The sequence below is a fragment of the Oscarella lobularis genome, chromosome 14 (assembly GCF_947507565.1).
Source record: "Oscarella lobularis chromosome 14, ooOscLobu1.1, whole genome shotgun sequence".
In the NCBI taxonomy this organism is placed as follows: Eukaryota; Metazoa; Porifera; class Homoscleromorpha; order Homosclerophorida; family Oscarellidae; genus Oscarella; species Oscarella lobularis.
In genome coordinates, this window is record NC_089188.1 from 1,394,730 (window position 1) to 1,420,430 (window position 25,701).

Sequence of the window (25,701 nt, forward strand, 5' to 3'; positions counted from 1 at the left end):
AATTTGTATATTTTTTTCAATTTTTTTCATTTTCAGGACCCTTGTAGTCGTCTTTCTTTTCTATAATCCCGCTTTCAATCAAACTGTACGCTGTATCGATGGCGGTTTTTTGAAGTGGTATAGGCTCAATGCCCAACTCTTCCTTTAGCTAAAAAAGAGCAGTACAATGTCTCTTTATCTTTTGTAATAAAATTTCTTCTCGCCTTTTCATTATCAAAAACAATTCTAATTCCTACAACGCTGTAAAAGAATTTTGCAATTGGGTTGACGAATTTAGAAATCCAAAGCTGAATCTTAGTCATTCTCTCCTGAGGAACATCATAGCCTAAAGCAACAGCGCTATCCTAACCACTACACTGCGTCATCTTCTGTCTGACCTTGTGAGATGAACTCTTTGCCCAAGACTTCAGCAATCTCTTTTAGCCAAACAGTATTGTTCCATAAGATGTAGCGATTACCTGAAAACTCAAAACTATGTGCATTAGATCAGCGACGAAATCTATTATTACCAGGTGCTGTTGCACTTGTCATGGTAACCAAATGAGCCCGAGCAACGTCACGAACGTCGACAAACGGCACAGCCACGTCTGGAACAGCAGAGAGCATCCTCGTCAAAAGAACGAACACCATCTAAATAAACGAATTAAAAATATAGGAGATTAGTAGTATTCCTGTCCTATTACTCCATGGGAAGTCGAAGTCCTAGGAAGAATCAGTGGTCCAAACACGGCAGACGGATTGATTGCAACGAGCTCGAAGGCCTTATCCGCTTCAAAAGTGATCAATATCAATTATAAATTAATTTTCAAATGAATTACTTGCCTTCCAAATTTTGCACGAATTTCCAGGCTGCCTTCTCCGCGATCGTTTTACTTTGCTCATACGGAGCGCAAGGCCCGTCAACGTCCGTCCAATCGTCAGACGTGTACACGTGATCGGTCCCTACTCCCCGATTGCCGCTCATTCCGTCTGCAAAATTAATTAATTAATTAATTAATTTAATTAGGAAGTGACTCGCTTGATATCGACGAGACCGAGCTTGTCAAGACGACCCGCTTCACTGTTCCGGCGTTTGCGCACGCGCTCAGAACGCGTCGCGTGCCGTCCACCGCCGGTCGAATGATGTCATCCGCATTGGGCGGAGAAGCGGCCGGAAAGGGAGAGGCGACGTGATGTATGTACGTACATCCGGCGACGGCTCTAAGACGAAGAGCTAGTCGCAATGAGGCTTTTTTTGTTTCTTCGCCTACTCTTTCCATCCCTCGTCTTTCGTTAGATTTGCTTCGACCAGCTCGAGCTCCGGAAACGTTTGTTTGAGGACTTTCTGCACTCGATCGTCGTCGTCTTGTTTCGCGAGTGCGCGCACAGTGCCGCGAACGCGATACTTTCCGTCTGCCAGCAGAGCGGCTATTATGTGAGATGCGATGAAGCCTGTAGCGCCAGTAACGAGAACGAGAGGAACTCCAGCCATGTTCGCACACGCACGTGCCTCGAAATCAGTTAATTTCAATGTGACCAATGATGTTAAATTTTTAAAGTTTTTTAGCATAGACATTTAGATACTCGCACGTACTGTGTAAGCGGCACGCCTTTCCCAATAAAATGTTCATTGATTAGCTAAGAGGTTATAGAAGTCCTCACTGTATGAAAAATGTCTGGCTAAAATACTAAGTGAAGCACCAGACGAATGTTTAATAGTCGAGGCTCATGAGGAGAGCGACGGCTCGTTTGATCCAGTGATCACTACTCATGCCACCTACCTTCAAGTCGACGGCGACGACGTAAGACGGACGGCCGCTGCCGGATCGATTCGAATAGTAATAGCACGGACACGTATAGATGCCTGCATACGAATAGATGAAAATGGCAAAGTGACATCACAGTCGTTACGTTTACCTTTTCCTGCCTTCTTCTTATTCTCGACTGGCTTGAAATGAATCGAAGGCATTCGACAAACGAGTTCCATAGGACTGGCTTCTATCAAGTAGCTGTTCTTCTTATCCCAGCCCGCTCCTTCGAGAAAGAGACCTTTGATCCATACTCCATCCTATAACCCAAGTCTCGTTAGAGTATAGGAAAGAATGTGCGGCGCGTGTACACCTACCTTAGGCGGACCGGTAATATTGCTGTCATCCAACGTCGAGACGTGAAATTCCCACGAGAGAGTATCAACGGAAACCTAGAAATAAGTCCGATATAGTCGGTCGTGCTAGACAGAAGACAGTTTACGTTGTTCTGCCGGGCCGCCGTCTGCAAGACAGCCGTAAGGAATCCAGTCGGAAAAGTGAATCCCGACATCCAAAATATGTGAGGCGGATGAGTCGTCTTCGCCCACTCGGCAAAGAGCTCGACGCGTTCGTGAAGATCTCGAGTCCACGGGCCGAGCGGCTTGAGAGACGGATACGCCTGTCGTACGAAGTGTCGAGGAGAGAGAAAAGGAATCCAACTTTACAAGCTATACCTTCTCCCAAAGCGGAGGAACGCGAGCGTCTTGTATGCAGGAAAACGTCTCCTCCAGATCAGAAGACATGACCACTAAGCCTTTGATCGCCTTTTCCAAATCGACCAAGGAGTTGCGAATGATCACGAGTAGAGCGTTGTAGCGCTCGATCTATAAGTGGCATCAAGTCAGAGAGAGGACCTAGTTCACAAACTTCCTTTCGTACCTCTTGAAGTAAAACGACGTTCAGAGGCGACAGATCGTCAGCGAGCAATTTTGCCGTCTGCTCGTAGTCGATTTCCTCCGGCAAATTTTTCAACACTTCGGCGGAGAGTTCGAGCACCTTGTCCTCGCTGCTCACGCCCTCGGTGACGGTTACTTGAGGCCGCAGCGAGAGGAGAGTCCCGAAAAGAGCCTTCGTCTCCCTAATCTGACTCGAGATGTCGGCATTGGGATGCTGACCGAACGCCTCCGGATGATCCATCCCGGGCAATTGGTTAACGTATTCCTGAAGAAAAAAATGTCCGAGCTGCATACGCATTAGCGTTCTACGTACCTTATAAGAACTAAGCGGGCCGTCTCTTGGCACGTAATAAGTTGGCAGAGAAGAAAGTCTAAAAAACGTCGTCATATGTGTACACACGTAGCGTTTTCTTGGCTTACTTGTAAAACGGTACTTCCAGTGTAGCATCAGAAAACAAGTCGTTGATGTAGGTGAGCAGAAGGCGTCTGTCCCAATCGTCGGTTACGTGGCCGCCGTAGTTGACTCCGGCAATCTGAGCAAGGAGAGCCCGACTCAAAAATGAGGCCCCCAAAGTAGAGAAAAATCTTACCAAATATTTCAGCGCGTCCCAAGGCGTTTCTTCGTATTCGTCGAGATAAATGCTGATCAAATTTTCGGATACCTAAACGACGTTGCAAATACTTCCTTTATTTTTTTTAGAAGAGTCGGTGCCTTACTTCAAAATCAGAATCGTTGAAGCCGTACACGACATTCCAGCCGAGCATGCCAAATTTTCGTCGTTCAATCAAAATGCTGTGGAAGAACGACAGCGAAAAGAGCAGCTTCTTATACTTTTCCTGCTTGTGACACCGTCCAAATTGGTCCTCGGTGACCAACTGGTATATGCGCTTCATATTGGCTTTTAATCCTTTAGGAGGTTCGGTCGTCATTTTGATGCCCGCCTGAAGGATGGCAATTGGAAAGTCGGGATTTGGACTGCTGCTCAGCCAAAGCCTAAAGTCTTTGTGCGGCACGTCCACTTGAAGTTGTTCGACGAGTTTGTCTAGTTGAGGCATCCAGCTCAGGGAGAGATGGCAATTGGCTAAGAAAACCCAATGGCCTTCTTTCACTCCCTCTTTCAACATTCGAGTTGCAATGGGAGCTTGGCCTTGGCCAAGAGACAGCGCTTGAAAGCGATCCTTCATTCCCTCCTGTTCAGACAACTGTAGCAATCCGGTCGTAGGATCCTACACAGAAGTCCAGTGAGGAAACAGTTTTTGTTCCACGCTGCTTACCACTCCGGGAGAAAGAACAAAAATAAGAGGCGTTCTGCTGTTCGAATCGTCGACGACCGATTTCATGTCGAGAACGGGCGGTTCGACGAATTTCGGTCCAAGATTGTTGACGATGAACGACGTCGCGGTAAATTGAACGCGATCGGAGCGAAGCGAACGCACGATCAGCATCCTTTGAAGCTCGTTCAACGAATTTTCCCATTCTCCTAAAAAAAAAATCGCTATGGGGGTCCGACGAGAGGTGTCGCGTGCCTGGCAACGACGACGATTCCGGCTGAGACGCCGTGTACCAATGCTTCCACGCGCGACCGTTTTGCTCGAACGAATTGCTCAGGCCCTGAAAGCTTCCCAACTTGTCTAACTCGGTCACGTTGTCCCAGCAAGTATCCGGAAGCCAGTCCGGACACGGATTGTCCATCTGCGCCTCGCGATCTAAAACCTATGAGAGCGAGGCTAGATTTTTTCGACGTGTGGGGATCGCAGACGACCTTACCATTCCACCTCTAAGGAAGAAATTGTACTCGTCGATGTTTAGCTTCCCAGCTGCCTCCATGATTTTGGCGCACATTTGGAATGAGAAGAGCAACTTGTGTCTCTCAAACAGACCGCGACACGTATACCTAAGAGTTCAAGTCTTTATAGCAAAAAAGATTCCCCTTAATTTCTTACCGATAAACGGCGTAAGTGTGGAATTCGTTCAGGTGTTTGATCCTTTCTTCCAACTTAGCGCTTTTCTGACTCTTCTCGATCGACAAATTGAACAATTCGATGTAGGCGTCAAGAGAGAACTGATACATCGGATCGATTCGTCCCATGTCGTTGAGCACGAAGAAGAGTATGGACGCTCTCTGAGCGCAAGCCCTGTATCCTTCTCTCGCCGCGTCGATTTTCGCCTCAGTCTGTTCGCTGACTTGAAGCTGCTCGGTCACTTCCAATGCGGTCGTTTTCGACGTCTGCAGCGTATCGACGAGTTTTTCGTCGTCGAGTAGCGAACCCTGGGCCGTGCTGAGTAGACGCAGGATTTCGTCTTCGAGCTCTTCGAGTTTTCTCTTGCCGGAAGCGATGTTGAGCACGAGCTTGTCCTTCTGTTCCTCCAGTTCGGGTCGTTCTCGACGAACGACAATGCCTAGTAGTTGGGCTTCGAGACCTATCATCAGAGAAATGCCAAATGAGTCGTCATATTTGCAGGGTTTTACAAAGAATTTTTAAATTAAGTATGGGAAAAGGGTCTGGAAGCATAGATATAACACGAAAAGACGTTTTCAGTCGTTCGTTATGAATTGGAGGGCGTCTTTTTGCACGCAGCAAATTTTAAAAAAATTAAAAAGTTACGACACTTGATACAAACCACACGGAAGACGGTGCTATGGAGGTTTATCCGGTATCAGAGGTATCTCACAGGCGCAGCGGAACTATTGGACTAGGAAGGCCGGAGCCCTTGTCAAGTTAGTATATTATCGGTAAACATAAATGAAGGGGTGGGTTAGACAGAACGGGTAAGGGCAGACTATTACGACCAACGAAAATGTAAAAGAGGGAAGGGGTATGTGTGAGACGAAGTTAGATGCAGTTAGTGAAGGTCACTGCCAAAGCACCGAATATCGGTGTTGGCGGGAAGTGACGAGGCGCGGGTCGCCGAGCATGGAAAGATGGCCTTGATTTTGTTGAGAATGATGGTAGCATTGCCACGCTGGAGACCCACCGATAGACGTTTGCGCCAGTAATTGACGAATGCGGCGCGATCGTTGACAAAGTCGATGGAAGGACGAACGGCGGCCTTGCGGAAGAAGTCCCGAGCAATGGGGCTCCAACGGCCGTACACCTCCATGACGAGAGGGTCAAAGAGGTAGCCGAGGGAACCAGCCACTGCCCGGTACTTGTCGACCTTCTTTTGATCTTTTTGGGTCGCCGCAAAGCCGGAGACATTCGCCGCTTGAGATTGAACGTTCACCCCTAGGGGGTGCGTGATGCTGACGTCCAGAAGAATCTTTTTTCCTTGATCGAAGTTATAAACGCCAAGTGAGGCGAATGACCGGCCACCGGGCCGTGATGGTCAAACCCTTGGGGTTTTATTTATGGTATATCTCTCAACTACACAGTACATATTCTAATAAACACACAGACTTGGGGAGAGTTTCCAACTCCCTTCTATCCTAGCCAAGAGCTCATGCTCCTGCTACTGATAAGTATATGGAAACGCTGGGTATATATATAACAACCCTGCCTGGGTCACTTCGACTGCAGCTATGCACACAAAAAAAACACTCTTAATCGGCCGTAAATACGTTTCTGACAACAAAAACAAATGAATTTTGTCGCAAATCAATCTAGAAACGCGAAAAAACGACAATAAAACGCGTGCCACGTACGCAAGACACGCCCTGTCACGCTACATATGACGTCAGTTGTAACGCATGACAAAATGCCTCATACGAGAGAGTAGAGGCGAAGAATCGGCCGCGAAGTGCATTGTGAGTCTATTCTAAAGACGTTTGATCGTTCTTTGGAGGCAAAAAGCGAACGGATGCGTAGTAACGAGAACAAGCTTGGTCAGCAAAATCTAGGTGATATATGCCGCCTCTATAACGAGCATAGCGGCACGTGCGCTACATTAGTAGTACTGGCGCGCCGGGCGCCGTTTCAGTGGTAAAGGGAACGATGGAAAATATGTTTTCAGTCATTCCTTATGAATCTTCCTAGGTGAACGATAGAAAACATATTTTCTGCAGTAATTATTGCAAAGGATGGGCCGTCTCTTCTGCAGTAATTATTGCAAGCAGTAATTATTGCAAGGAACGGGCTGTCTGCAGTAATGCCGACCCGTGTATTTGTCGGAAGATTTTATTACCTTGCTCTTTGACGGCAAAATTTACTATTGTCGTCTTCGTGGATATTTCTGGCGTGTAGTGGGGATTGCTCAGCTTTGTCGTGATGTAGAAACGGAAATCGGGATTATACTCGACTTCCTTGTCACCGAGTCGAATCAGCATTCTTCCGGCTAAAGAAAGAGCGTGCAGGGCCCCCCTTCGCTAATTCGAAAGACATACCTTGCTTGATTATCGATTTGTTGAGAATTGGAGCGAGAGAAGGATCGAGTTCCTCTTGAACGTTCTGCAGCAGAACAGGCGATCCAAACTGTATGGCGTTCTCGAGGGTACGCAAGAAGTCGTGCTGCTGAAGATCGATGATTTTCAGTCCCGATTTGGTCTCCATATTCTTGACCCATTTGATGGCCTGCCCTTGGGGATCGATCATCAGGGGCCACCTGAAGAAAACTGAGTCGGAAAACGGAGGTGTCTCGCCTCTGCATACTGACCTGCTTCCTCTCGTCACGATGACTCCGTTTTCAGTTGAAAACGAGTCCGACGGCAGTCCCTGAATATTCCACTCTCTTACCGTCGTCGCCTTGGCGAGAAAAGCGGCGAAAGAAAATTCAGGATTGCAAGGCACGTTCAATTCTCGAACCTAGTTCGTTCAGAAAACCAAAAGCGACGACATTTCCTCTCCAACTACTCACCCGTTTTAGCCACGTCTTCTGAATCAAATCCTCTCGATATTCAGACAAAAACGGACCGGTGTAGGACAAGCAGGCAGACGCAACGAGACAATCGCCCACCAAGTAACCCAATTTCTCTTCCAAGTCCTACGCAACGTAAAGTGAAAATTCAAATTTCTCCCAATTCGCCCACTGACCGCCACGCTCGCTTTCCAACGCTCCCTCTCGCCCGCTAATCCCGACACGAGTTTTCCGGCTCGTTCCAACTTCAGCTCGGTCAACTCGGCACTTTTTCGGAGCTCTTCTTTTCGCGCCAACTTCTCGTCGTACTGCTTTTTCAAGTCCTCGATTCGATCCTGCACCTCTTGGAGTCGAGCTTTCGCCTCGGCCAATTCCGCCTGCGTCTTTTCGAGACGACGAGTCGCCTGCGAGAGTCGCTGCCGCTTCGGCTCGATGACTCGATACACGCGCCCGTACACTTCCATAGCGCACACCCACATGCAAAGGGAGCGCGCCGCCTGCGACACGCGGCCCATTGTGACCGGTTCGAAGTCGGGCTGCGACGTGTATTGACCGATTTTCTTCAGGACGCGATCCGACATGTTTTCCTTGTCGAAATGAATTAATTGCTTGATAAAATTCGGATCACCTAGACGACAACATTTTGCCATATCTTTATAATGTATTTTTCTTTTTGACGTGTACCAAGTTGCCTCTTCGCTTCGGCCCAGCTCGGCTCGGCTCCCCTTAGAATCATAACCGCTCGCATCACGCGGCCGACGAGTTCAGGCGGATTGCCGTAGGATTTGATCTCGGTCAAATCTTTTTTATTTAACGCTTCCAAAGCCTGTGGTAGAAGAGCGTCATATTAGAAAAAATAGAACAACGTTATTAAAGCTTTACCTTGACTGCTTCTTCCAGTGCCGGCAACGCCGCCTCCAAATCCTGCTGCGCCGTTTCGGCGATCTTCTTGCACTCGGCCTCTTCCTCGGCGATTTTTTCACCTCGAGCGCTCACCGCCTGTGAAAGAGAGAATAAAACAAATACAGATGTTTTTCACTTTTTCGGGCCTTTTGTTGTTCGTCTGCTTCGCGCTTTTGCTGGACAATGATGACGAGATACTCTTCGCACTGCTTCTGAAATTCAGCCACTTTGACTTTGGCCTCCTCTAACTCAATGGACATCGCTTCGACTTTCTTTCTCGTGTCGTCCAACTTGAACAGCCCGTTCTTCAGCTTCGTCGCAGCGTCACCGAGCTCCTTTCGTTTCTCGTCGAGTAGCCTATATAAAGTCGAGCGCCTTGATGATCGTTTTCTTTCCTCGTCGTCCGTCCCACCTTCTATAGCCGGAGACGAGTTCGAGATAATTCGTCGGCGTGACGTAGTTGTGACGTCGCATTTCGAGCAGCATCGAATTTGACTTTTCCACCACCGATCGATGAACCGTAACGAAAATCTGAGCGACGTTCTTGCGCAGCTGGCAAAGAAGACGTTATCTTTCCGCGTGCAAAATAAGTTTTCGTACCTCTGCGGCCTTTTCCCCTTCGCCGAGATTCACCTCTTCCAAATATTTTTCGGAAACTTCCAATAGAGCATCCTTGGGCCACTCGCTAAACCAATCGATTGTCGTACAGTTGACAAAAGCTGGATACTGTCGTATGCGATTCCTGCAGAAAAGAGACTACACTTTGTTTCTGCTCGTCGATATATCATCTTTACCGAAAGGGGTCCCCAACGGGGCTCATGCAAAGAACGACGTGCAGATTGTTCCGCACGCGTTCGATCAGAAACGCAAACACGGCGTCCGCCTGATCGGAGATCCCACTCTTCTTAACGTCGTCTGCTAGTGCCGTTCGAATCTAAGAATTAAATCGATGTGTACGGCACGATTTTTCGCTTCATTCGCGGCGTTACTCACTTCCTCCAATTCGTCTGCCTTGTACAAATTCGGCACTTCGCCGCTGCTCAGTATATTGTTGATGTCTTCGAGGAATGACTCCTCGACGACTTGGGTGTCGGTGAAAAGAAACATCGTGGGTTTGTTCTCGACTCCAGCCATATAGTACAACTTCTTCAGATCTAGATTTTTCATAAATTAAGAACGAGAAACTGCGCTGGCAATATCGTCTTGCCTTCTCGAAATTCCGCTTTGCGATAGTGCCGCGAGACTTCGATTTGAAAAACGCGATATTCAAGAATCGAGGAGGCGAGTCGGGTCAAACTCTGTCGCCCACTTCCACCGATCCCAACCAAAAGCACATTGCCTCGCTGCTGCCGAATAACGCGAATAATACGACAAACTAAGAAAAAACACGCAGTGAAGAGACTGATTCGTGATTTATATGTACAGTATTTATACCGTGTTCGATGGCGTCCTTGAATAGAACCAAATCCATGGCGATGACGCCCGGCGTCATGTTGTAGTCTTCGAGCGAGTTCTCCGTGAACGTTTTCAGCTGCTTGAGATCGGCGACGTCCTCGTAAACCGGATTGTCGGCCTTGAGAAAATCGGCGAAAACGGGCGACTGTTTATTGGGGCACAAATTGTGAAAGGAGACTTCGAATAAAGTGCCGAGCTTTTCGTTGAGCATGTCCTTGAACGCCTCCTGATCTCGACTGTCGACTAGACGATCGGAAAAGACGCGAAAGCACTCGTGCACCCACAGGCGCGTCATCGCCGCTTTCGTGTCGTGATAGTCCTTGTGAGCGCGCAGGAGACCCTGAAACACCTTCGATATGTCGCGCAAGTTGAACAGATAGTGAATCTTCGTCGGCGTCGGCAACATTCGCGCGACAATCGTCTCGTAGATCTCGACGGTCGCCTGCGTCATGACGTCGCCGATCGGCTTGACGTCCTCCTCGAAATCCTGCAACTTCTGATTGATCATCGTCCCGAAGATGCGCTTGATCTGCGACTCGTGCGGAAACGTCATATTGATCAGATTGAAGCGACTCTGCAGTCGACGCGAAATGACCTGTCGGCCGCCGCCCGGGGGTCCCATCGCGGCGAGCAGAAACATGTCGCGTATCTCCTTCTTCGTCTGCTTTTGCCGATCGTACCAGAAACGATAATCGAGCCACATGCGAAGGAGCTCGAGCGGCGGCTGCGAGCCGAACGTATCCTTCGCCGGCATGTTGAGATCGTCCAAAAAGGTGAGCATCTTCTTTCCGCCGACCGGCACGAATACGCCCTTCGTTCGCTTCTCCACCTTACTTTCGATGATCTCCTGAACGTTGTTCGACGACGTCTGCGCCGACATGTTGACGACGAGCATGTTGTAAAGACGCGGGTTGAGACGGCCGAGAACCGTTTGGGCGACGGACGTCTTTCCCGTGCCGACGGGACCGACGAGTAGGACGGGATGCTGAGCGAGGATGAGATTGTAAACGAGGAAGTCGTATCGGACCGTGTCCACCGTCGGAACGATGATCTTGTAGAAAGGCAGCGATGGATTGTAGCGCCAGGCGGCGTGGAGTTTCTGTTCCCACAGCGCCCAGCCCTTCTGCTTCACATCCACGTAATATTCGTAGACGGTATCCTACGGGAGAATAATAGATAAAAAGGAGCAAAGGGCTCTTTTTTTTCCCTACTTTGCTCGGAAACTGGCCTTCGAGTTCGCGAACGTAGTTGTCCATCTTTTTTCGACTCGCTTCGTCGACCGACGCACATATGGACCAAATCATTGAAAAGAGGAACCAGAGCTCGATCATTCGAGGATAGTTTTCCGCATCGTCGGCGGTCACCTAAAAAGCAAACGATCTACCTCCACCTCCTCCGTGTCTTTCTCGTGGTTTACCCCGTTTTCCGGTGTCGCCAGCGCGTCGAAGAGTCGACAGAGAGATATCACCGAATTTAGCTGGGACGTCGGGACGAGTTCCTTGCACGAGCGACGACGAAAATAGAGCAGCTTGTCGATGAACTTGTCAAAGAGCCTCTGCAAATGTTCAGCCGACTCCTATAAAAGAAATAGAGACTCCGTGCTAGCCGATTTATCCATCACCTTGTCCTTGCGTTTCTCGAGCCACGACGAAACGTACGGCCTCCAGCCCAAATCGACGTAGTCCAAAAAGACCATGCCGCAGCGGCTGACCGTAGCCGGCGAAGCGACGGCAAGATCCTGAGTTTCGAAGAGAAGCGACACCTGCTCGGGCATGCTAATTCGTTCCCCGTTGATGAGAGTTAGAATCTTGTTGTCGTCCATGACGGAATTCATCGATTCGATCCACAGAGTGTCGACGGGGGCGTCAAAGAGGAGCCACTTTTGATCCGGCTTTTCGTCTAAAAGAGAGAGTTTATATATCTGGAAGCAATACCTCAGGAAAAATTTTAAAGAGGCGTGGTTAATTACATAGCTTTAGTATAAAAATGTTGGGGAAAGTGAGTTTTTACTTGCTAAGTCTGGCGGTAAACTGTAAAAGGCCAGTTTCTTTGCCTATAATATGTGAAGGTTTGGGTAAAAGACTTCCATACTCGTAGATTGGGCGAAGGGTCCCCCTTTGGGGATAAAAAGCTGAGAGATTCGTCGTTTGACCATAAAATGGCCAAAAAACACGTCTTCTCGCGTAGAGAACTTTTAAAAATAAACAAACAAGTTTTAGTTTGGAAAAATGTCTCGGTTTGTCTTGCATGAAATTGCAGGTGTAACAGTAAAATATAAAGCAGAGTGCAACGTGAAGGAAAAATAAAAAAGGGTACTTGATGGTGATGATGATGAATATTATCATCGATGATCAAGTATTCTTCTCTTCCTCAATCATAAAAGAATAATTACAAGAGACTGGCAAACTGTTCTTTCCTGTAATAAATTAAAGAACAATTACAAGGGACTAGCCAACCGTTCTCTCCTGTAATAAATTACAGTGAAAATACAAGGGACTGGCCAAAAGTTCTTTCCTGTAATAAATTACAGAAAAATTACAAGGGACTGGCCAACTGTTCTTTCCTGTAATCAATTACAGGAAAATTACAAGGGACTGGCCAACTGTTCTCTCCTGTAATAAATTACAGTGAAATAACAAGGAACTGGCCAACTGTTCTTTCCTGTAATAAATTACATGAAAATTACAAGGGACTGGCCAACTGTTCTCTCCTGTAACAAATTACAGAAAAATTACAAGGGACTGGCCAACTGTTCTCCAGTGTAATAAATTACAGTGAAATTACAAGGGACTGGCCAACTGTTCTTTCCTGTAATAAATTACAGGAAAATTACAAGGGACTGGCCAACTGTTCTCTCCTGTAATAAATTACAGTGAAATTACAAGGGACTGGCCAACTGTTCTCTCCTGTAATAATTTACAGTGAAATTACAAGGGACTGGCCAACTGTTCTTTCCTGTAATAAATTACAGGAAAATTACAAGGGACTGGCCAACTGTTCTCTCCTGTAATAAATTACAGTGAAATTACAAGGGACTGGCCAACTGTTCTCTCCTGTAATAATTTACAGTGAAATTACAAGGGACTGGCCAACTGTTCTTTCCTGTAATAAATTACAGGAAAATTACAAGGGACTGGCCAACTGTTCTCTCCTGTAATAAATTACAGTGAAATTACAAGGGACTGGCCAACTGTTCTTTCCTGTAATAAATTACAGTGAAATTACAAGAGACTGGCCAACTGTTCTTTCCTGCAATAAATTACAGGAAAATTACAAGGGACTGGCCAACTGTTCTCTCCTGTAATAAATTACAGTGAAATTACAAGGGACTGGCCAACTGTTCTCTCCTGTAATAATTTACAGTGAAATTACAAGGGACTGGCCAACTGTTCTTTCCTGTAATAAATTACAGGAAAATTACAAGGGACTGGCCAACTGTTCTCTCCTGTAATAAATTACAGTGAAATTACAAGGGACTGGCCAACTGTTCTCTCCTGTAATAATTTACAGTGAAATTACAAGGGACTGGCCAACTGTTCTTTCCTGTAATAAATTACAGGAAAATTACAAGGGACTGGCCAACTGTTCTCTCCTGTAATAAATTACAGTGAAATTACAAGGGACTGGCCAACTCTTCTCTCCTGTAATAAATTACATAAAAATTACAAGGGACTGGCCAACTGTTCTCTAGTGTAATAAATTACAGTGAAATTACAAGGGACTGGCCAACTGTTCTCTCCTGTAATAAATTACAGTGAAATTACAAGGGACTGGCCAACTGTTCTCTCCTGTAATAATTTACAGTGAAATTACAAGGGACTGGCCAACTGTTCTTTCCTGTAATAAATTACAGGAAAATTACAAGGGACTGGTCAACTGTTCTCTAGTGTAATAAATTACAGAGAAATTACAAGGGACTGGCCAACTGGTCTCTAGTGTAATAAATTACAGAGAAATTACAAGGGACTGGCCAACTGTTTTTTCCTGTAATAAATTACAGTGAAATTACAAGGGACTGGCCAACTGTTCTCTCCTGTAATAAATTACAGTGAAATTACAAGGGACTGGCCAACTGTTCTTTCCTGTAATAAATTACAGGAAAATTACAAGGAACTGGCCAACTGTTCATATTATCAGTAAACATAAATCTATGGGTGGGTTAGCAAGTACAGGTCCTTAAGGGCAGACTATTACGAAACTAAAACGTGGAACTAGGGAAGGGGAATGTGTGACGCAGTTAGATGCCGTTACTGTCAAGTGAGGAATGAGGCGACCACCAGGCCATCGATGCACTCAAACCTTGGGGTAGTATGGGTCGGCGATAGGCGGGGCCGACCCATGCCGCATATAGGGACTACATTCTTGGCGACCACCAGGCCATCGATGCACTCAAACCTTGGGGTAGTATGGGTCGGCGATAGGCGGGGCCGACCCATGCCGCATATAGGGACTACATTCTTACCCGCGCAAGCTTGTCTCATAACAGTTGATAATATTCCGTCTGTCCACTCGTTCGTATTCAAGTCGAATTCGCCGTAGAGTTCGCCAAGGGAGACGGCTTTTGGGTTGATAGGAAGATCCTGAAATAAAATCGTCAAATTTAGAACCCCCTTACGCCGTTTCATTTCGTACGTGAACTTTGGTCCACGGATTCGGCGTGTCTTTTCGCTCGCGCCTATTCTCGTCTTCGTGCTCCTTGTGAAGTCGCGTCAAAGCCGATCGAAGTGTGCGCCACGTCGTCGACTTTCCCGAGCCCGTTTCGCCGACGATCATCGTCGAGTGACGAGAATTCTTCGTTTCGTACACTTGGATGATCTTCAAGAACGTTATGTCCGTTGGCTGAAGACCGGCGATCTTCAATTCAGTTGATATAGCGGCTTTCATCTGCAAAAGAACTCGATTCGTCAAATTGAAAACCTCGACGAGAAACTCGCCTTGGAATAGTCCAGCGACGGAGTCTCGACCCCCGGAAACAAATCGGAAACGATTCCATTGAACAAGGGCAAGTCCACCGAAGTCAACTTGGCAACGTTCATGTCCTTCATAGCCAGCAACAAGACCTACGACACAGCAGAAATTATTAGTTTTTTCGTACAATTATTACTACAGTACCTCTTCTTCGGGCATATCTGGATTCGACCTCCGTTTTCGACCGGCGTAGCGCAATACGGACACGAGAGCGCGAAGACCGAAGTCGTAGTGATCTTGCTTCGACAGTTGCTGCACGGCGAGCGAATAGAGTGTAAAGACTTTGTTAGCCAAAACCTAGAACACGCAAAAAATTCATCGTCGCCATTGCCGATTTTTCGCTCTCGCCTTAGTGTTGGAAAATCCTTCTCCAAATAAAATGATTTCGGCGATGAGACGCGAATCGGGCACCATCATCGAGATGGGACGAAACATGCTTTTCAAATTGTCGGGAAGTTCCGTTCGGCCGGCATAGCCTTTCAGATTTCGTTACGACACAGTGCCCGGCGCATCGCCCTCGTGAGCTTACCTGGATTCATTGTGATGAATATGCCACAAGACCAGACGAGACTTATTTCGCGCCCTTCGAACACGAAACGCTGTAAATTGCGAGTGAGCGCCTGGAGAATGGAAAGAATCTGCTGCGCGACGACGGACAGCACTTCGATGTTGATTCGATTGAATTCGTCGAAGCAGCCCCAAGCGCCGGTCTTGGGAAACAAAAGAACGCTTATCACATCAAACGAAAAGTCTTACAGTTACGAATTTACCTGAGCCAATCCGCTGAACATGCGTCCCATGCTCTTGTAGTCCAGCCCTTCCGAACAGTTGACGACGATCACGTAGGCGCCCAGCGCTTTGCCGAGATCTTTCACGGTTTCCGTCTTTCCCGTGCCAGCCGGACCCTTTGGGCTGCCGCCGCGGTGAAGATGCAGAGCCGTAGTCAGAGTCATGTAGCATCTAGAAAAAGAGACGTCAAGAGAAGAGCAGACGACTCCGTGCGTGCGTGCCTGTCAGTCAGAGGAGTGATGACGAGTCGACCCGAATTTCCGAGATATTCGTATCCGTAGCGAAAATGGGTATTCGTTTGGCGCGCAATGCAGTCGTCGATCGCCTAAGAAGAAAGACAACGTGAGAAAAGGTGAGGAGGAGGAGGATGGTCTTCAGCTTACTTCTTCCCAATAGAGTCGGAGCTGCATTAGCCACTCGAAAGCGTTCACGTCGTTGCAGCCGGACTTTATGAGACGATCGATCACGTCGCGTGCATGAACCTTTTCAATTCGTTTTTCACAAAAAGGAAATATCATTGTCGCGCTTTCATTTTCAAACCTCGATCGTCACCAAAGCGACCAATTTCAATCGCTGAAGCTTCGTCAAGTTGCCCCTCAACGCCTCGGAAAACTTGCTCAGCAAACCAATCTAGGAGGAAAATTCGATCTTCTTTACGCGTTTTTCCTGTACAACGAACTTGTTTCTTTTTCATGCTTTTCAATCCCTTCTTGTCACCCCGCTCCTTCATCGTTTTCAACGCTTTCGTGCAGTCGGCCGTCCACTGGATTTGACTCGACGTTATGAGCATCTACGCTGAACATCAAGACCCCTTTTCCCCTCCCTCGAAACGACGCGGTTTACCTGTCCCGGCCAATCCTTCACCCACTTGTCCCTCTTGCTCGTCTGCTTCTTCAAAGCGACCTTGCACGCCTTGAGAACCTCCTTGAGCGTGTGTCTCATGTTCTTCTCGACGTCGCCGAGCCACGACTCGACGGGCCCCTCGAGAAGAACGGCGTGCTGGAACTCGACCTCTTCGCCGTCGGCGGAGACCATCGTCGACGCTTCGGTCTTGTCTCTCACTCGATGCAACTTGAGGTGAACGACGTTGTCGAAGCACTTCTTCAAGTGAGGCTGCACGGCTTCGGGATTCTTCGACTGGCCGAGAATTTCGAGAAGATCGTCGTTCGATAAGAAGTAGAAGCGCGGAAAGAGCTGTCTCTTCGTTTCCAAGTACATATCGAGAGATTTTTGAATTTCTTCGAGATTCACGTTCATTTCGTTGAGCGTTTCGAGCAGGCCTTCCTGGTGCGTTCCGGTCTTCGCATTTCTCACTTTATTCAATCCCGTCATGATGGTCTACGACGAGGAGATAAAGAGGAGCCCCTTCGCTCTCTCAATAAGCCTACCTTCCACTTCGAATTGACGTCATCAAATGTGGCCGACTCTACGGGAAGTTGCTTGCGAATGTCTTCACCAATAAAAATGTTCTGAAAGCAAAGTGACGTCAAAAAACTCCTATAATCAATTTCATCACCTCTAAGTACATCCACTGGCGCTGAACAGTCAGAATCATTTCGATGCACTCCAATATGTGAGACAAGGTACGTTCCCATTGATCGACCTATGAAATTTCCCTATTGCACTACCCCCTCACTGTTTTCCCCCTCTCTCACCTCCGCTTCGAAAGCTTTTACGTAACGCGATGCTTTCATTGTCGACAGCGTAATCTGATTGTCCTCCAACGACTGGAATATTTCGTCCGTGCCCCTGAAAAAGTTGAACTGAGCGCGCGGTCGCGAATTCCAACGTCGTCGTTCTTACTTCAATCTGAAGTGACCTCTATCCTTGTACGGTCCGATGTCCAATTGCAATCCCTCCCACATTTCTTTGATTCCGGCGAGGGCTTGTTCGATCGACAATTCCTTGCTGGCGGCACCTGAAATTTCCATGATAGCATCGCCGAACTGATCGAGACCGAGCTCGATGATTTTTTCGAGGGTAAACTCGTCTCCTGAATACGAGACGATGGTGAGAAAAGAGAAACAGTCATAATAATCATCATAATAATAAGAGACCGGTGTGATCGAACGGCTTCTGAACTTCCTGCTTTAACTGAATCCAATGTCGTTCGCGCATCGCCGGATTTTTCAGCGCCTGTATAAGCGGCATCGTTCGCTTGAACTGTTCAATCCGATTTCGTAGATGATCGAGAATTTCCCAGCCTTTCTCCTATACAACAAACACAAGTCATCGGCACATTTATTATCGTTTTTTTTCTCCCCTTCCTTACCTTCAGTTCTCGAGCCAGACGAATGCATCGCTTTAGCATTCCCTGAGCGTTCATCTCCATGTCGTCGGTAACGAGTTCGCCGAATTTCCCCTGTTTCCACCCGTCCCACGACGCTTCCCACTCGGACACCAATTCCCAGATCAGTTCCAAGCTATCCAAGTCCTTGTCGAGCGTCTGAATTTCACGCGACGGCGGATGCTCGATTTTGAATATGGATAGTCCGCGACGCAGCTGGGCCTCCTGGAGCTTCAGCTGAGCCAACTGCGTTCGCGTGCTCGTGACGAAGTCCTGCGCCTGGGCTACGGTCACCGAACTGGTGAACGGACCTTGGGCGAGAAAATCTTCCAGAAGAAAGGCGACCGTTTTCTTGAATTCTTCCGCGTCGTGTAGGAGTCCGGTTTTGAATTTTTCCTAAAAATTTTGGTTTCGCGTCACGTAAATAAATAAATAAATAAATAAATAGATGTAGTCAGCGTGCCTTGTGTTTTTTCAGCATCGTTTCGCTGTCTATGAGACACTGTTGGAACGTTATCCATTCGCCATTCAAAGAGTCGAGCATGGTCCTCGTCTGAGAGAGAAAGTGTTGATGCACAAAGGTGAAAACGTCGATACGCCGTCTGCTAACCTGTTCCGGTATTTCGACGTCATATTTGTCCAAAATGGCGAACTGTTCGTGAAGGGGACTGAATTTCGCTTCGGTTGCTTTCAAGTCCGTTTGAAGTTGTTCGAGCAACGATAGGCTGTCGCCGAGCTCGTCCAACGTCTTCGGCGGAGAGCTCAATCTAGGAGAGAAGAAAGAATTTATCGCATCATGCAAAATCGACGCGTTCGTCGCATCTCACTTCTTCACGCTTTTGTTCAAATACGTCGAGAGATCGTTCAATTGACGCGTCGTCATCTCTCGCAGTAGATTGGTGAACTTCTGCTGCCACTCTTCGCAGTGCTGCATGAGAGCGACTTTGAGCGGAGAACAGTCGAGCAAGACAAATTGTATCGTCTGAACGGTGTCCTCTTTTTGGACATTATTGGACACTTCAGAATATCTGATAGGACAAAGTGAGTTGGCTCGCGATACGAGTCGAGGTTATTTACCGTTGAATGTCGGCGTCAAAAGACGATATGGCAGGATTGAGGCGTTCGTATCGACGAATGAAAGCGTCCTTCGAGATTTCCCAAATTTCTCGATAACTACGCGTAGAAGAAGATGAAAAATGAAAATTAGAAAATGGCTTCTCTTGATCTCACCTGTCCCAAACTTTCAGGTACGAAACCAGGTGCGTCGTATTCGAACTCAATCCATTCCGTATGTTCTGCTGCACCTTCTTCGTCTCCTCGTCGTTCTGGATAACGACGTAAACGGGCTACAAAAACAATAAAAAAAATCGATTCGCCGTTTGTCACTCCTATCAATGTCCTTACGTCTCTCGTCGATCGTCGTCTCGTCAGCAAGTCCGGAAGACGCTCTATCACGGCGACGCAGTCGGTCAGTCCCTCCGCCACGTCGACGACCATACCGCTTAGCGCTTCGGACGTCGGCAAGAAGTCCACCTGCGGCTTCGTTATCTGATCTTTCAAGACGACCTGAACGCGAAACAGGGGATTGGGCGACGTTTTGCCGTCTCCGTTGATGGCTCTCGACAACTCCTGCAACGACCATTTTACGTTCAAACGAAACGCCTCCTCGACGAGCCGATCCATTTTCTCGGTATACGAAAACCAATAGTCGGCAACCTGAAATTCGGCGTTTTATATATGTACGTAATATTTGAATTTTTTCTCACGTCGCTGCTATCTTGACGAAATACTCTGTACGACTCCTTGAGAGTGCGAACGATATCGTCGTGAATGTGACGAAGTCGGTCTTGAACGACGGCACGATGACGTTTCTGGTGAAAAAGTGAATGTCATTGAGGAGAAAACTCGCTTTGGCTAAATACCTGATCCTCTTTGAACTCGGCGTTCTTATACACGCGCTTACTGTCGATGCGAATGAGCAGCATCTCGCTGATTCGTCGACATTGTTTCCTAATTTGCTGATTGGAGTTCTTGTAGTTGTCGACAATGACTTGAACCTACGAAAACGAAGAAGATAGAGGTGTCTTCTTGACGCAGAGAAGAGCCGTCCTTCTGACCTTAGCCGCCTCCGTTCGACATTCACCCACAAAATACTCCGAAATTCCCTTCGACGCCCACGTGAGCTTCGAAAACCCGGGATGAATTCGCTTGTCGAGAAACTTAATCCGATCCTGAAACAGTCCGCGTTCCTCGCGCGAGAGCACGGATATGATCCGATTGTAGTCGCGCACGACGAGCAACACGTTCTCGCGCAGCGCGCGAAGCTCCTCGCGTCTCGCGTACACTTCGGCGGCGTAGTGCGGTATCTCGAACGTGAGTCGCTCCCAATAGTTGATCTCGGCGAACAGCTTCAAGAGCGAACGATCGAAGCGAATGTCGAGCATCTGATGCCGATCCGCCATTCGAACCATCAGCGGCACTTCGAGACGTTTCGTCTGATCCTGACCGACCGTTTTCGCCCACTCGCCGAACGTCTTCGATACGAATTCTTCGAGCGCTTGAACGAGTTCGTCGTATTGGGATTTGACTTCGTCGCCGACGCCCGCCTGCGGCATGAAGTCCGACGCGCGATCGAGAATGCGTTTCGGCTTGTCGACGCGCTTCTTGAGCAGACGCGCCCAGAGCGCTATGCCGGCGTAGCGCGGTTGCAAGTGAGTCAAGTCGCGCTTTTTCGAATTGAATTCCTTTTTGACGGCGTTGAGCTCGCGATCGAAGAGCTGCCACACTTCGACCGTCTTTTTGTCGAGAGTGCGACGAATAGACTATAAAAAAAGAGGAAGAAAATTAAATTGAAAATTTTCCCCGGGGTCCAACTCGTCTCACTTCTCTCGACGACAAGTGAACAAATATATCCAATAGTTCGATGCCTTCCTGAACGGTCGAGACCGTCTCAAAAGCAGACGTGATTACATTCTGCATCATCACTTCCAAGTCTTTGACCCCAGTTCTGAATCTAAAAGAGAACGAGTGATGGTACGAGAAAATCTATATATCTATCTACTGGCTGTACCTATTGTAGTCGTCGTGCCACGACGTCGCCTTCACGTCCAATATCGTTTTTTTCACCGTCCTCAAAATCACCAGATTCTTCTGAAACGTCGCCTCGATTTCCAATAGGCTTCGACCGATTTCGGGCCCGCGACAGCCGTGAAAACACGGCAGGGGAATTTTCTCGCCGTCGTGCCAGCGAGCGAAGTGCGCCTGTCCCTCGCACACGTCCAACAGGTCCTTGCATCGTTGAACGAAGGCGTCGACCTGAGCGAAAATGCTATTCTGATCCAGAACCCATTTCTGATCAGAGTAGTTGTTGTGGAGCAAACTCGTCTATAAAACAAAGACACCTTAATATTGCAAAAGGTACTGTATACAGGGTTCTGCCCACATGGGTCGGCATGGGTCAGCCCCGACCCTCACTCCCCTATCGCCGACCCATACTACTAAAACGTTATGAAAGCCCGTAGCTTGCAATAATTACAGCTGGATACATCGTCCAAAACAAATTTAAAAATGGCCCAAGACAATTTTAAAAATGGTCCAAGACAATTTTTAAAATCGTCCAAGGAATCGTCCAAGACAAGATTTTAAAATTGCGTTTATGTCTATCCTTCCAGACCATCTTCTCACACTGAAATTCTCGGCAGATCCCTGTATTGTGGTATACCGGTATTTGTGTCATAATTCACGACGCAACTTAATCTTTTTAAAAATGATGCGAAGCAATTACTGATCTGCGATCGGCAAAAAATGATCGTTGCGTGGTTCCAATTTTTTTTGTTTTTGTTGGGCGTGAATTTTCGTTTTGATCGCGTTCATTTTTTGCGGGGCGTGTATCATGTTTGATTTCATCGCAACGAACGCATACCATCAAAACGAAAAATCTATTGCGAGTGAATTTTTCAATTAGTAAGTTTAGAGAAGAAAAGGAGCGAGACTTTCGTAGTTGAATACCTTGACTAGATACCGCATTTGTATTGTTAACAGTCTCAACTTGACTGTGACAAGTGTCTTCAATTCGTTGCGCGCGAGCGGCGCTTGCGATTCAGGCGCAAGGAAAGCCACTCGCGCATAAAAAGTACTTTGTAATGTTGGCGGGAACGCCTACTTTCGAGGGGTAAGTGTCTCCCTTTCGTTGCGCGCGAGCGGCGCTTGCGGTTCAGGCGCAAGGAACGCCACTCTCGCATAAAAAGTACTTTGTAATGTTGGCGGGAACGCCTACTTTCGAGGGGTAAGTGTCTCCAATTCGTGCGCGCGAGCGGCGCTTGCGGTTCAGGCGCAAGGAACGCCACTCGCGCATAAAAAGTACTTGTTGGCGGGAACGCACACTTTCGATTCAATTCGTTGCGCGCGAGCGGCGCTTGCGGTTCAGGCGCAAGGAACGCCACTCGCGCATAAAAATTAGCGAACGTCCACTTTTGACAGACTGTTAAAATTGTCTTGGACAATTTTAAAATTGATCACAAGGGCATCTGTGATCACAGGGTATCTGTGATCACAGAGGAATATCACAGGGCAAATTAAAAATCTGAAACAATTTTAAAAATCGTCTAAGACAATTTTAAAAATGGTCCAAGACAATTTTATGAATCGTCCAAGGCAAGATTTTAAAATTGTCTAGGACCATTTTAAAATTGCGTATTATGTCTATCCTTCCAGACCTTCCCACACTGAAAAAATTCTCGGCAGAACCCTATGTATATATAGCGTATGTCTCTTACTTGGGTGTACACGTCTTTCCAAGATTCGCAACACTCTATGCTCTCTCTCAAAGCCACTTTGCTCGTCACTATTTTCCCGTCAAAGATGTCGTCCAAATTGATAGTGGCACAGCAGCGTTGAATAATCTCGCTGCTTACCTTAGAGAAACAGATCTCTAGCCTTTCTCTAACAGACTGTAATACTAACTTTTCTGAATAATGCTGTGAGTCTTTCCCGGCTTTTGTAATGCTCGGAGTTGACCCATATGACACGAATGACGCTCAACAAGTGAGGCAATTGTCCGGGAATGTCCTTTGGCAAGGCAGACGCCAAGTCGGTGCATGGTCCCTTTAGCAGTGACAGAAAACGAAGATTGCTCTGAGCCATATCGCAACCGTCCTGAAAATAAGAACAGGAGTCTCTAGTTCCAAGTGAAAAGAATCGAAAAGGACGCACTTTTATCTGCTTGGCGAGTTTCGCAAATGGAGCAACATACGACGACTTGGCCTGCTCGAGAATGACTTTCACACGCTGCACGCCCGGCTTTTCCAACTGGGTGAGCAGGCGCGACAGGTCCTCGCATCTCGAGCTCCAGAATGCGATTTCCTCCAAGGGACCGGCATTTTCGGCCGTCTCCGTCGCATCTTGTCCGCCGAGCAGTTCCTTGATCTGTCGCGTCCAATGAATCATAGCCGCTAGAGATAAGAAAAACGAGACGTCAGAGAAAGTGCTATCGTAAACAATCTGCCAAGAAAAAGTTTAGAGGTACAGCAAGACTAACTGACAGAATCTTTTAATTAAGTGTGGGAAGTAGATATAATATATTATTATATCTATGGCTGCAATATCCTAAGAAAAATTTTATGGAGGCGTAGTTGCCTAGCAGTTTAACAATCAATAGAAAAGGCTTTACTCGCCATTTTTAGGCCTTCGCAGTAGCTAAAGTAAGCAACAGGCTGACTCTCCTGCAGTAATTGAAAGTGTTGGGAAACTGAGTTTTTACTTCTTTAAGTGTGGCTGTAAACTGCAGAAACCAGTTCCTTTGCCTATGAAATGTGAAGGTTTGGGTAAAGGACTTCTATATTCGTGGATTGGACGAAGGGGCCCCCTTTGAGGGTAAAAGCTTAGAGACTCGTCGTTTGACCGCCACGAGCTCAAAAAACGCATCTTCTCGCGTAGAGAACTTTAAAAAAATAAAAAATACCGACACTTGACACAAACCACGCGGAAGACGGTGCTATGGAGGTTTATCCGGTGACAGAGGTGCCCCAGGAGCTGGGAGAGAGATGCGAGAACTAGGAAGGCGTGCAATGTTACACCCTTGTCAAGTGAGGAATGAGGCGACCACCGGGTCATAGTGCCTCAAGCCTTGGGGAGTGTTGCCAATCTCCCTTCTATCCTAGCCACGAGCTCTGCTCTGCTCCATCTGATTAGTACTTGTAAACGCTGGGTATTTATACTCAGACGCGACTAGGGACGAACGACTGCAGCTATTCACGATCAAAAACCGTTGCCAATCGGCTGCAAATGCATTTCTGCCGACAAAATCAAACGAAATTGTGTCGAAAATCAATTCTAAACGCGAAAAAAAGACGAAGAATGTGTGCTACGTACGCAAGACACGCCCTGTCACGCTACATTGAGCAACGCATGACGTCAATCATCGCGTTGCTACGAAATGCCCTAATACGAGAAGTAGAAGCGATGAATCGGTCGCAAAATGCATTGTGGATCTATTCTAAATACATTGAGTCGCTTTTTGAACGCCAAAAGCGAACGAATACGCAGTTACGGCAGTATGCTTGGTCAGCAAAATCGAGGTGCTACGTCCGCTTCTATTGAAACGTGCGTTGCACGTGATACGCAAACAATCCGACGAAAACGCTACGTAGCTAGACTATTCGACCCGTTTCTCGTCAAATTGCCTAACCAATGGGCAGTTTATGATAAAAACTTCCGGTACTGTGCACGTTTCACAGTATAACAGTACTAAAATGCGCGAGATGCCGTGGCATACGTTGAAAAAGACGTGTAGCCGTCTCTTCGGCCTGCAGTAATTATTGCAAGCGACGAGCCGACTCGTCTGCAGTAATTATTGCAAGGGACGGGCCGTCATAACGTTTTAGTAGTATGGATCGGCGATAGGAGAGTGAGGGTCAGGGCTGCACTCCGACTAATGGACTATAGAGTGTGCCTTTGCTTATGGCTCGTCTTACTCTCTAGCCGCTGAACCAATTCCTTGTTCTTGTGAATCTGCGGGCCATGCATTCGCTCGCCCTCGTCGGGTATATAAAGAACGGTCTGGCCTTGACTCTTGTGTCGATTGTCAGTCAACTGGCTCATAAAACGGTGAACGTGAGCGGAAAAATCGTTCCGAACGCCTGCACGAGAAACTTCGAAATCGCCCCCTCCGTGCAAAAAGTCTCGAACTCACTCTCAGGCCACGTCGCATTCTGAAAGAACATGGGTCCGTACATGTTCTGCATCGTTTTCAGTAGACTCTCCGTGTAGTTGCTTCGCAGGGTGCCGTAATGAACGGTTCGAACGAAGTTTTCAGGCGTCACGACGACTCCGCTTCCGATTCGAGCAAAATAGGCGATTTCGTCGACGGGATGCGGCGGAATCGCGTTCGCCACTGTCAGACCGTTGATGGGATCAACGTAGACAACGAGAAGACGCTCTGCGGGCTCGTTCACGAAGGAAGAGAGCTTTTCTTCGTGTTCTTCGGTCCATCGATCGCCTTTCGCGCCTTCGAGTGCCACGCGATGGCGGATAAGAAATCCCTGCGATTTTTTAGTCCTCTTTTTACGGTTTTACAAGCCCTGCTGCGAGTTTACGGTTTTCGGTGGCGTCTGCTTCGATTCGGATTGCGAGAGAGACGACGTGGACGACGCTTCGCTGCTTCCCGCCGCTTCCGACGCCGAATTCTCGTCCGGAGAAGCCGACCGATCGTCTTGAACGCTTTCTGACTTGATAATATTTTGAGTGCTGGCAAGCGCTGTGTCTTCGGCCATTGTCTTCCCTAGCAATTCAACAGTTTTCCTCCAACGTTCGTCATGACAACGGATT

The 25,701-nt window shown here is 47.5% G+C and overlaps 2 protein-coding genes across 2 annotated transcripts; both read right to left on the reverse strand.

Annotated features, from left to right (window-relative positions):
* On the reverse strand, positions 1 to 1,555 carry LOC136195547 (uncharacterized). The gene is made up of 8 exons (XM_065984891.1): positions 1,251 to 1,555; positions 1,019 to 1,200; positions 823 to 969; positions 684 to 769; positions 510 to 630; positions 378 to 458; positions 204 to 325; positions 1 to 148 (listed from the first exon to the last, which is right to left on the reverse strand). The coding sequence occupies exons 1-8, from the start codon at positions 1,553 to 1,555 to the stop codon at positions 17 to 19; spliced, it is 1,176 nt and encodes a 391-aa protein (XP_065840963.1). The 3' UTR covers positions 1 to 16.
* Positions 1,525 to 25,683, reverse strand: LOC136195546 (dynein axonemal heavy chain 2-like). Its single transcript, XM_065984890.1, has 66 exons — positions 25,470 to 25,683; positions 25,067 to 25,415; positions 24,849 to 25,013; positions 23,089 to 23,327; positions 22,840 to 23,031; positions 22,653 to 22,790; positions 20,948 to 21,261; positions 20,761 to 20,890; positions 19,995 to 20,699; positions 19,800 to 19,934; positions 19,644 to 19,748; positions 19,282 to 19,593; positions 19,108 to 19,223; positions 18,955 to 19,050; positions 18,705 to 18,905; positions 18,488 to 18,644; positions 18,341 to 18,430; positions 17,863 to 18,273; positions 17,648 to 17,801; positions 17,394 to 17,583; positions 17,246 to 17,339; positions 17,107 to 17,193; positions 16,979 to 17,059; positions 16,434 to 16,928; positions 16,270 to 16,380; positions 16,131 to 16,220; positions 15,974 to 16,072; positions 15,812 to 15,915; positions 15,572 to 15,761; positions 15,331 to 15,511; positions 15,150 to 15,277; positions 14,946 to 15,098; positions 14,768 to 14,893; positions 14,466 to 14,717; positions 14,296 to 14,413; positions 11,455 to 11,732; positions 11,251 to 11,409; positions 11,045 to 11,197; positions 9,813 to 10,992; positions 9,586 to 9,753; positions 9,372 to 9,532; positions 9,173 to 9,312; positions 8,979 to 9,120; positions 8,791 to 8,930; positions 8,525 to 8,735; positions 8,358 to 8,474; positions 8,160 to 8,301; positions 7,652 to 8,103; positions 7,476 to 7,601; positions 7,275 to 7,423; positions 7,006 to 7,223; positions 6,807 to 6,956; positions 4,628 to 5,105; positions 4,452 to 4,578; positions 4,211 to 4,397; positions 3,959 to 4,164; positions 3,401 to 3,910; positions 3,274 to 3,345; positions 3,104 to 3,216; positions 2,997 to 3,054; positions 2,667 to 2,948; positions 2,462 to 2,611; positions 2,230 to 2,406; positions 2,105 to 2,179; positions 1,897 to 2,047; positions 1,525 to 1,843 (listed from the first exon to the last, which is right to left on the reverse strand). Exons 1-66 carry the CDS (start codon positions 25,644 to 25,646, stop codon positions 1,692 to 1,694), a joined length of 13,509 nt encoding a protein of 4,502 aa, XP_065840962.1. The 5' UTR covers positions 25,647 to 25,683; the 3' UTR covers positions 1,525 to 1,691.
* Positions 25,684 to 25,701: the final 18 nt, after the last annotated feature.